Raw genomic sequence first — 12,656 nt, forward strand, 5'->3', positions numbered from 1 at the left:
AAGATCGGAAGGGTTGCTAAAGGATTTGCAAATTAGTCCACCAAGGCTAGCACTTGACCTCCTTAATAAGGTAATACTGACATGTTTCTAGTGAATGCAGCAGGCATGTGGCAGTCATACCACACTTTGACATTTTAATTCACTTAGCACATCAATTTTTTAAGCTTTATTTATCACTCAAGAAAGTACTTACAGGGTCAGAAGGACCACAAACGTCTCTGAACACTTTCGAAGGATTGAATTGTCTAATCTCCATTGCTATGCAAGGGCCTGAACACAACTCTGAAACCATCTCCTGGGAAAGAAGATAAAAAAAGTTGAACTCTTTAGGCTTTAGCAAGGGTTGTATTTCTCCCTGAAACTAGGCCCAAACTTACAGGACAAGAACAATTAAGAAACATTGTTGCATTTAGGAAAGTGAGGACACTAAACAGATACCATGAGTATTCACCATTAAAGAAACGTTTTCCAATTTGCTGCTTGGTTTAGAGGGTGGAAATTGAGAAAAATTGGATATTCAGCTTCAACATGATACTGAATAGCATATAACGGCACCCACAATACTTTTAATTCTTTTGTAGGGACATCCTTATTTATCTGGACTTAGATTTCATGGCAGTATCCTGTAACTTGTCAAAGTAGACTGAATCTCTGGAATGCACTTTGCTGGGTTTTAAGCCTGAAAAATCATGCTGTGTTCAGCAAATTCCACAGGCAGCAATTGTTCTTTGCAGTGCTCCCTACCAGAAGCACAGTACACAGCCTTTATCTATCTCCAAATATACACTCATTCAATGGCTTCAAATCATTAAAATGTCTCCTGTGCTTTTGGTTCACACTGTCTTTTCCTCACAGATCACTACAGAAGCTGAAACACACAAGCCAACAGAATCTGTGCCTGTGGCACAACCTGTTAGGGAAAGGGTCTGGCAACATTCTTGTGATGTACTAATACCAGGATGTCAGTTACAGTGAAATTATCTGTTTCCCTGGATTGTTCAGGAGAGTAAAGAGACATTGTGAGTTCCATGTGGGTGATGAAGATGGGTCTTAGTTTTCATGAGCTTAAATTAACTCTGGGCATTAGTGCCAATTTGGAGTTTGTTAATTAGAGGTATAGGTTTCACAAGCAGAAATAATCTATTTTGATATTCTAGTCTGACTTCCTTTTTTAAATCATGCCCTTATAATTGCATAATTGTCTAGAAATCTGGGCAGACAAGTTTTAAACAAATCAAGACAAATAAAGGAATCAAAACAAAACAGGAAAGACGAAAGGACAAAACATGCACAGAAAGTGAGGGAGGACAGGTAAGGATTAGCAAGGTTCAGCAATCATGCCCACCAGCCACAGGCAGATCAAAGATGAACCATGGCAAAGCATACAGAGTGGATGAAAGAGCAGAAGGAAAAGCAGAACTAAGTCCTTCTCTCCCTTCTATGAATTGTGACAGAAAATAAATACCTAATGACTCTGAGTCAAGCAGCACTGATCCAAAAAGCTGCTATCCTCATGCTGGATTCCATACAGAGAACATGTATGTAAGTTCCCCTCTCTGAATTTATCCAGTGACTCTATCAACCGGATCCTAGGAAATTTAGGTAGTAGTACTCCTTAAGGACATGAAAAGAATGCAGACTAGCCTCATGCTGTACAACATAAATAAGCATTTAAATTCCAAAAACTGTGTTATTACCAACAGATCCTCTGTTCAAAACAGATCAAAGAGCCACGTATTTAATTTTGCTAAGAAACAGTTAATTGCCTAACAAAGTCACTACTCTGAGGAATTTCATTAAATTCTGTCATCTATAAACAACTGTTAACAGGAAAACAGAAAAAAATGAGCTTTTAACTTGAATCAACTCTGCAAATCCTGCAAACTGTGGTTATTCTTGTTCTTCCCTGTTTGTGCCAGTATCTTCTGTTCTGAATTATTTTGGAATGATGAATAAAATTTAGATCAAAACAGATGATTCTGAGTCACATATAGAAGAGGTCATATTCTTTCTCCAATATCTTATTTCGTAACAATCTTTCCTGTTTGGATTGGATTGACAATATCTGTTGCTGTTCCATGTGTTAACTTCTCCAGAACCCTTTACCATCATGATTAGCTTTTCCACACTTCCTATTTCTCAGATATCCCGAGTGCATTAAAATATTAGTTTGATTTCCTTTCAACTGAGTCAATCCAGCACATATAACTTGCAGGACGGAGCCCTAGATTCTCACTTTTCTTGACATCACCTCAAATGTATTTTATTTATTGATATGCCTTGTTTAAATGTCAACTTCCCTTCCAATTAAATTATATAATAATAATTTGAAACTTGTTAGAGAGTTAGTGATTGTGCAGCCCAAGAACTGCAGAAAATGGTAGAGAATTTCAAAGCAGAGACTTTTGCAGCACTACAGGACACCTCAGGCCCTGAGATACTGGTCAGATACCATTTTTAAATTCTGCCACATAACTACAATTATGCCTGTTCAATCTCCCTTTGATACTTGTCAAAAACGATGTTCAGAGGAGGCCTTGTGAGTAATCCCCAATCTGAGAGTGAATTAACAGTAGTCCTAACCCATTTAAAGACAAATCTACAAACCCTGTTGAAGTAAGTTAGACTGAACAATCATAAAGGAGGAAAAAAAATAATAAAAATTTCATTTCAGAGTAATATTAGTAAATTTGTAGAAAATTTACAATAATGTAGCCATTTAAAAATTAAGGATAATTTGCAACATAATAGCATGGCAGTAAAGCTGAACTCATTACTATGAGCAAATTTCATAACAAAGTAAAAAGTAGTATGAGTAAAATGAACCAAAATCCTCTGAGAGAAGGCGATCCAGAAATACAAGCTCATCTTTGTGTATTCCCATTGTTCTATCTGCAGTCACGAAACTTTATGTGACAGTACAACACAGCATAATATTGTAGAGTCTCAGATGTCCACTGGGATTACCACATATCTTAAACTTCTTAAAATTTCTGAGTATTTACGGAAGTCAGATGAATAAACTGAAGAATAGTTCAAGATGTCATTAGGAAAGCCTCCAATACAGCAGCCTCATTGTAAAAAAAAAAAAAAAAAAAAAAAAAAATAGGGATAAATATGTATTTTGGTCCAAGCCACTACTGTAATATCCAGTCAAACAAAGATGCAGGTGTGATACATTCTCATAGACTAACCTTAAAAGAATAACTTCTCTGGGGAAGCTGGAGATGTGACTCTGTTGTATTTTACAAATTCCTTGGCTGAACAATTTCATGAAAGGCTCTGCTCTATTGTGACACAGATAATACAATTCTCACAATTAATTAATTTATTTAAGAACAAACTAGAACTATTCAATACCAGGTTCATAAAAGAAACCACATCACAATCCCAGCAATAATAAATGTGGTTATTTCCTTACTTGAGCATATTTCATTTTCAAACAGATTCTTGTTAAACTTATGCTTACCAAATATTCCGGGACAACGCCTTTGTAAATCTCATAAAATTCTTCCACATTTGTGCGCTCCATGTTGAACTAAAAAAAACCAAAAAGTTAGCCAGTCTGAATTAAACAACAGGAATACACAGACATCCCTTCTCAACCAGCAAATATTCAGAAACCGCTAAGTTTTACTCTGTAAAAGGAAAGGCTTTACTATTGCAATATGAAGCTTGCCAGCAGCTTAGTAAGTGATGCCACAGGCAACATAGCACACTGTATCTTTTTCCACATCAAATACAAATAGACAATGTAGTTGGCTGATCCCACTAAGAAAGGGGCTATTCTTCATTTGCGATAGGGATTTGAGTGATAGGAGAATGTCAGATCTTGAGAATTCCACCAGAACTGAAGGGCAGGACTCTTGGGAACAATCTCCGTGCCAAATCCCTTTAACTGCTGAGGGTGCTTAGGGTGCCAAAATCCCTTAAGTACCTTTAAAAGCATTCCCCATAATTAATACTAAGCATATTTTTTAAAAAAATTAAGGAAGGCTATTAACAATAGTTTCATTGATCTTAGCTAGTACATTTTGTAAAGATATCTCAAATTGCTCCAGAAGAGACAGATACCATTATCTCCCCTCCTAGCTATAGGGAAACCCAGATACAGGGACGTGAGGTGCCTTGGCTCAAGGTCACCAAGCAAACAGATTAGCTGATCAATCAGATACTAAAACACAAATATCACATGGACAATGCTGATCCCAAAACATTGCTACAGTCTGCACAGAGGTTTTATACTGCAGGAAGACATCTATGCACTGCTACAACATGCATACAGCACTACTCCAACTACTGTTTATCATCAAAACACACAAAAGGAAACCTACCATCTGCAAAGCTGAGATCTCAAATCCTTCCTTGAGGATGGCTTTTATAATCTTTCCAGCAAGCCCTGAAGAAACATGGAAAATACAGTATTCAATTTTAAAAAGCAGTATTTACAACTGAAAGGTATCATGCCAATATACTGCTTATTCTCAAACTGATAAAACAGTGTAATGCACACAAGAAGGAGGAAAGAGAGAGCAGAGCTGAGTTCATACACTCTATGTGTTCTGTAGGATGTTACGCACTGATCATTTCAAATAACTAAATTCCATGCAGCTGTTGAAAAGTATTTCTACCAAAAAAAGATAATTAGTGAAGCCTTTGCTTTTCTCAGATCAACTGCAAAACACTCAGTTGCTGCAAGACCAAGATTTATATTGTTAATGAAGACCCATTGGCAATGCTGATGCTTAAACAGTCATCAATTCAGAGCACCAGCTGTCTTTTTCTTTTTGCAGGTCCTACTTTAAGCCAGAAACAATGCAGGGTCATGACAAATGTTGTCAATAAAATAGCATGAGAGTTCATGTTTTCTACAGGAAAAAAAAAACAACTAGTGCAAAATAACATACTCCTTCGAAGTTTACAGCTCACAAATATGCTATTCTGATGATACTGCTTGCTTATTCTCTCCAAAAAGCATCCTCAGAAATGGAATGATACTGTAAAACAAAACACTGAACTTCAGAAAAAAAGAAGCACTGATTTTCCACTGAATGTATATTTTAGATTTGCCCACAATTATAAGATCAGGCCATTCTGAAGATTATGTCAGCCAAGCACAGTACTCTGAGTGAATTTCACACAATCATTGCTTTTTATAGAACACAAATACCTGTCCTCTAGTACAATTTGTGAGAAACCACAAATTTCTGGACATTTATCTAGAAAATAATTAATCATAGAAGAATACCCTGTAATGAATGACAACAGCAGGATGTGACTCCTGGCTATCAGACCCTTTTATTAAGTAGTCTTTTAATTGCAGGATATTTAGCACTACTTAAATTTAGGAGATGAGAATAAAACAAATCTAGTATGGAAGTTATAGCATGCCTGAGCATGCTATAGCATGTTATAGCATGAGACACAGATGACTAATATCTGTGGCACAGGACTGGGAAGCTTCCTACCACATTAAAAGGTCAATGGAAGCTCTGGGTAAATGAGACTGACAGTTGAAAGGCTTTCAAAAATTGTATTTAAAAATGGAAATGAAAAAAACATGTCTCTGAAGTATTGCTACTATATTTTCACCCTAAGGTTTATGTAGAAAAGCCTTCCCTCTATAAAACACTGCAAATTTCTTCCCAAAATCTTCCAACTACTAAAGGGAAACCTGAGATTTAGGTGCATGCTTAGTCCATGCAGGTCTTTGTGTTTATAGAACAAAGAAACAAACAGAGGCAAATACAGTTCCTGTCCCACTATACTGTTTCACCATGTTTTGGTGAAAGTTTCCATTTAACACTCCTGTGAATCCAGGGAAAAAAAATAAATTAATAATAATAATAATAGCAACAGTAAAATGAAGGGACTTGGACAGGTTTGCCCAGGAAATGCAAGACCTCATCAGAGAGAGAGCTCTGGCTTCTTTTTGTCCATCCTGCCAAAAAGGCTGAGCAGCTCATATGCTCCCACACCGATTCCACTGAGGCAGTGAGCCTTTAGTCTTGTTTTCAGAGATGAATGGGCAGTTTGTAAAGAGATCGAGTGATTGCTTGGGAATCATTCAGGAAATGAATAAGTAAACAAAAGAAATAAATTAATTTAATTAATTTAATTAATTAACTAATTAAATATGTGACACAGCATAAACATTTACTCATTCTCAATCTTCAAAGACAACATTCTAGTCAACTGCTTCACCAGAAACCAGCAAAGATGAAGAAAGGGCCCTGGCAGATAAACGGTCACTGTCACTTGCAGGGAAAAAGCTATTAAGAAGGTATGGAACAGCTGCTTTGCCTGACAGATGTCCATTTTACACTTTATCAGTCAAGAAAGGGCTACTTGCATAGGTACTCTCAGCCAGCAAGCATCTAATTAAAATACATCAAGTTATCAGGTATTATGGAAATCTGCATTTTACAGAACTTTTGTCTTCAGCAGTTTTACAACCTACAAGCAAAATCCATGTTTTAGAGAAGCAAAGGGGGACTCTATTCAGCTTTCTGGGCTGTTTATCTACTGAAGTCACTAAGACTATCTCTTCTGTAGAGAGGAAATAGTCAGAGGAAATAGTCTCCTTTAATGATAGAAATTTAAGTAGGAAAGTATTTTGCATAAAGGTCTTTAATGCAAGGTTCCTTTAATAATTGTGATAAATCTATCAATATTTTCCTCTACATTGTATTTCTGAGTTCACTCTCATTCATCAGAGCAGCAGAGCACTTTACTGCTCCAGACAAATTGCCCATGTCTGCAACACTCAAAAGGCTTAACCAAAGGATTTATTGGCACTATTCAGACAGGCAGACACCTCACCCACAAAAATTTGAAGTGCCTTGATGAAGAAAGGCCAAGAGATTTGTGTTTACAAAGTAGGATGTCAGCTCTACTTCCCAGATGTGGGAATTGAGGCAGAGGAGCATAAGCAAATTGCCAGTGGCAGCGCAGATCCAGAGATCCAGTGACTTGCCCTCCCTTCTCCCAGTTTAGGCAATACATGTATCATTTCACCTAGGGACACTTTCCTTTCAAATTCTACCTGAACCAAAATAGGAACAAAAAAGCACAAAGGCAATCCCCAAGCAACAGAAGAACAGAAGCTCAAAGCTTGATTTGGGATCTGTTTGAGGCTTTCAGGCAGTTGCATGACTGAACTGGGACATATCCTCTTCTTTGGGGGCAATAAGGCTCAGGAAAAGATGAACTACTCAGAGTGCCATTTTAGCAGCTTTCAACAATTCTTTTAAACTTTAAAATCCAAATTTGTAGTGAAAAAACTACTTTCTAAAGACCCTTCAAAAAGGGTCAGTGGATGTTTAAAATGTGATTACAGTAAGAACCCATATCAAAGTCTCAGATTAGGCACCAGTTATGACGAATTTTCAGTCGCAAAGCACAGAAGAATTCCAAGCATTACTAAATACAACCGAGGGAATTTAACACTAATCCAAGCAAAAAGAGTGAAAGAAAGGGAGCACTGACACACATTTTATGTCTGCTGGGCAGCCTTATGTTACTACGTATCTAGTACAGGAGATAATACTTTTCCAATATAGACAGAGATAATTTTCCAATATATTTTAACCAGGTAAAATGATAAAGTACCACAACTTCCTCAGTTACATTAATATTATATGACTTGCTGCTTTACAACATGAAGTATTTGAAAACTGTCCTTCATTAAGGAACAGGAATTAGCAGGGAAGACAGACTGAAAAATGTTATGACTGTTTGCAGAATTAGGCATTGTGACAAAATAGCTTAATGAAAGTCACTTTTAACCTAATAGCACTTTTATCAACGAGCTACAGCAGCTGTGCTACTGGGACCCTTCAGTCCCAGCGCACTACAAACCACCAGCCCTAAGAGTAGGAATGTTACATTCTCTTCCCTTTCTTCTTGGCCTGTTTCCTAATTTAACCATTCCTCTGTTAAAAGCTCATTAGACAAGATAGCAGACTGCTTTCAAAGCAAGGCAAGAACTAGATTCCTCATCTCAGCCTCCATATGTAATTTTTTAAAAATCCTTCCAATAATTAAAAATAATTCCTCTTAAACAACAGGGTTTTTTTTGACAGGAATACAAAAACCGCCATGACTGATCAGATTGATGATCCATTTCATCCAGTAATGTATTTCTAAAAGTAACCTGTACCAGATGCTTAATGTATCACTAACTATAAGTAGCAATTTAATTCCATGTCTTTTTCTGACATTTTGAAATGCAATTTTACTTCATAGTACAATGAAATAATCTGATTATTTACTGCCAAGTGGTAATGTCCTATTTCAAAACTCCAGAGAATCACAATCAGATTTGACTCCAAGCAAAGTCCTTTTTGAACTCTAGAGGAAGGAAAAGTGGGATTTAGAGTTGGGTCCTCCTACAACGTTTTCCAGTTGAAGTTCTTGCTAATCTTTGTTTCAGACACAACATGGAAAAACACTGGGCAGTAAGTAAATGACAGATGTCCATCTCAAAAAGTACACTTCTTCCTATCAGCTGGTCAATCTATACCCTGAAGAACAAGGTTTCTCTCTCCTTCTTTTTCTACTTGGGAATAACACAACTCTAGGCATTTTTACTATGCAGCATAAATACACCATTTCTAGACTCCCCAAAAGTTTGGTCATGGTGATAATCTATAAATACTGGTCTCCCAGCCCCACTATGAAAAAGGATATGAAGTAATTTTTGCACCTGTGCTCTGGCACAGCGAGGGAATGACAGAGGGTCTCCTGAGTGACACACACTGGGCCAGCAAAGGAGAGGGGGACCTCAAAAGCAACCCCGGGAAAGAAAAGACCAGTGAATACTGATGGGAGAGAGGAGTATGTGAGGAAGTGATGAGAGAACAGAATATTGTTCATAGTGATAGAGTCCAGGATTTCCATTATTCCTCATTTCTGTCTAGGTACCCTATTGAAGGAGAACCTCAAGAAGTTCAAAGCACAGCTTTACAGACATTTACGGAGAACTTTGTCAATACTGCAGCACTGGTGAAAACCTCTACAGAAAATATTAATTTCAAAATACTAAAAGTTAAAGGAGTGAAGACAAATGGTATCACCACAGCCTTACTGGAAAATAGAAGTCAGGACAGTGCTCGCACAAGAAAATTATGGATGCAGATAGTAAATCTCAGGGGGCCTTGAAACCAAAATGACCCAGTGTGTGATGTAGCTGAGAATGGGAACTGAAAGATTCAAAGAGGGTGAAAGGTTCAAAGGCTTAATTCCAGCTGCAACTTTCTGAACTGCTATGAACAAGTCAAGACCACACATGTGAATGCCAGACAGGGCATTTTAAGATGCAGAATGATGAAAACCCATAGGGAAAAAAGGTATTCTGGGAATTCTGGCATGGGAACAGATGGGAAGAGTCACACTTTGGATACAAAGGCCAACAGAGAAATTCAAGGCAAAGATCACAGTCAGACTACACAAAGTATCCAGCAATTTGGCTGGGCAGTATGAGCCACTGGAGAAGAGAATTTGAAGAAAGTAATATTATGAAAAAAGATCAGTATCTGTCCAACAGTTACGCTGAACTCAAACTGATGGCTGTATACCTACAAAAGAAAACCCAACTCCAGAAAAGCTTAGTTTTCTTTCTTTGTTCCTGTGTTAAGAGAAAGTTTAAAAAGAAATATGCAGTTTGCTTTGCTCCTTCTTTCAAGGTGTTCATTACTTTGCACTCCTTTAGCACATCCATTCAGATTTTATTTTTCTTTTAACTTAAGGAGATTATGGTCAATCATTCTGGCTAGTAGAATGTTTCTAGGGCTATAATGAGTTTCATTTATTTTTGCTTATTTCTTAAGTGTGATCAAAACTAAATACAATATTTTAGCTGAGGCTGTACCACTGGAAGGCACTCAGTATTGTAATTCAAACCATTCACAAGCTTAGTAATATTACTTTCCTTTTTTTCTGGTTATCCCTGATGAACACTGTGCATGGGACTTCTCATGAATGGTTACAGCTACAGAGAGGAAGTGGTTAAAATAATTCCTTGGAATGTGCATTAGCCCATAATTATAAACAATAGCTTTAATCTACTATTTCACTGTCAATTACAGTAATTCTGGTGGTTAAAATCTTCATGAGATCCCCTATAATCTGGAAGGTTCACCAACTCACTGTCCTAAAATAACAGTAAAGCTCTGTAAACTCTAGAATTTATTTTCAACCTGGCAAAAGACTTATCACATATTCCTACATTCTGTGCCTTGGCTGTTTTCAGATCCAGTATCTTGCCTTTCTCCTTACACTCTGATTTGAAAAGGGCAGTAAAAGAAGAAACTTCAATATATTTACCTTTTCTCCAAGGTACAGTGAGTTAGATTAGGCATGGCCACATTTTTTCATTTTTCTAAAATGTTCTCAAAAATTTCTGGTAATTTCAGGTTCTGTTACATCACCAAATATCAGGTCAGTGATACACTACAAAGTTTTCCTTAATGATTCCATTAACTCTTCTTTCATCTAATCTAGTAAATACGCTCATATTTTGTAAATGTACTTATAGAAAGCTGTATATCCCTGTCCTACCCATCTCAGGTTAAATAAATCAAGTTTTAAGGTTAAACCCATCAAGTTTTTTCATTGGCTAAATCTCTTATTATTTTGCTCTTTTTTTTTCTGTTATCCTTGAAACAGAGTGCCCAGAAATTGGACACGATACAAAAAGCTGGATTCTCATAAGCACTGAGCGGAACTAGTGGGTACATAGTGAATACAGATTGTGCCTGTTTCATCACTCTACCAACTGTTTATCTATGAACTTTTCACTAATACCCTGCCAGTTCTTCTCTATTTTATATCTGTGCCTTTATTCTCGCTTATCCAGGTAGTGCTATGCAGTTTATATTCAGTTTCACCATCTTTGCATCACATTATTTCTGCAATTCCTCAGGAATGTCCTGAATTCTAATCACATCCTTCAAAATTTCAGTAAGCACTTGGTGACATGTGTGAACATTGCAAGCATGCTCTGTCCTCACCCATCCAAGCCATTAATGATAATATTGATTAGAACTGGCCCCAGGATGCCTGAGAAGACTTCATTCGTAAAGCCCTTTTAATGTGACATGCACATATCCAGTCCAACATTCAGGGGAACATTTAAAGCTATGCAAATGCCTATGCTGTAAAGATCTAAACATACAACTTACTCCACTAAAGGAAAACTCTGGTTTCCTAACAGCAAAGAACTTTCTCAAAGGCACTGAAAACCAAGTGAATTAGGCCATCTTACACTGTTTTACCTTCCTTTAGAGAAAGCATACTTGGAGAATTCAGAGATCAACATAGCATATTTTCCTTCACAAAAGACATGCCGGTAAATGTCCATCATATGTCCATCAACCACAGAGTGATTTCAATGAAATTATACACTCTTGATTCACCAGTTTCATAGTTATGAAAGAAGTTTCACTACCCTGAAATTCCCTGGTCCACTCTTACAACTGACTTTTCTCCTACCCTTTGCAAGTGAAAATACCGAAATGCAGTAGTAAACACTCATTTCTAATGTCTCTTTTTTTACGTTAATACCATCGTCCCTGCACAGAGATGATTTCCAGTAATCAATACCACCAATATAAGTCTACTGAACACAGTAACAAATACATTTTTCCAGATGAAGGATACTTATGAGCTTCAGCAAGGATTGGCTGTGACATTTGATCTTTTTCTCTGAAGTGTATCTCCTCCTCTTCCTTCCCGTCTCAAACTGTCAGAAAGGATTTTCAAATTCAGTTTACCTCCTCTCCTACTGAAATCTACTAGAATGTAAAATATATTTTTCATACTTAAAAAAAACAGATGTCACTTCCCAATAGCCATTGAAATCCAGAATCAATCTAAGCTGGGAAACCAATGCCAAAGTGCTAAAACTTTAGGCAGAAATAAATGAGAAAAACAATGGGCTTGGTTTCAAAACCAAACATCCCAGGCAAGGAATACCCATCATTACAACTACAGCAAAGAATTAAAAACACAGATGGAAGTGCATGAATGACTGATCTCACAATTTTTTTTTTATTCTAAAAATGGTGATGAAGTGGCAAAGCAGGTTGTTTTCATTTTAATCACTTTTTCCTAGCTTCTCTAAAGAGAAGAAAAAACCCAACCAACCAACCAACCAACCAAAAAAACCCCAGCACCACTAGACACCACCAAATGCTGCAACACCCTATATATTATTTATACTCAAGGAAAACATTAAGAAAAGCTGCATTTCATTTGACATAAATACATCTCCTCCCTGGGCAAATCTGTCTACAAAATAATGCCTGCAGTTGAAAGCACAGTGTTTTACTAGTTAGTCCTCACGTGACTGCAGCTCTAATATTGCTATATTGCATGTGGAAATACCCTGAGGTCACATCTCAAACCATCCACTCTGAAGTATCTGCAAAGATTTGTCTTAATTCCATGATTTTTTTTCCACTTCCAGATTCTATCTGCAAATAATTCCTTCTAGACTTCAAATTGTTAAGTCCTCCATCAAGGCAAAGTCTTGTAGACAAAATCCAGAGAAAGGTTCTGCCTACAATGAGATGCCTCCACAGCATCTGCACTTCACCTTTCTATCATCTGCACACTTATCACGGACAGAAGATGTACTTTCAGATTACTTATGA

At 37.0% G+C, this 12,656-nt stretch overlaps 1 protein-coding gene across 1 annotated transcript in view; it reads right to left on the reverse strand.

Annotated features, from left to right (window-relative positions):
• NME7 (NME/NM23 family member 7) overlaps window positions 1–12,656 on the reverse strand; it is a 96,316-nt gene that overhangs the window by 36,784 nt on the left and 46,876 nt on the right. The window contains exons 8-10 of the mRNA XM_062515484.1: window positions 4,335–4,399; window positions 3,470–3,538; window positions 194–295 (exon numbers count right to left, since the gene is read on the reverse strand). Coding sequence (XP_062371468.1) covers window positions 194–295; window positions 3,470–3,538; window positions 4,335–4,399 — 236 coding nt within the window. The remainder of the gene's footprint in view (window positions 1–193; window positions 296–3,469; window positions 3,539–4,334; window positions 4,400–12,656) is intronic.

The sequence above is a fragment of the Cinclus cinclus genome, chromosome 2 (genome assembly GCF_963662255.1).
Source record: "Cinclus cinclus chromosome 2, bCinCin1.1, whole genome shotgun sequence".
Lineage (NCBI taxonomy): Eukaryota > Metazoa > Chordata > Aves > Passeriformes > Cinclidae > Cinclus > Cinclus cinclus.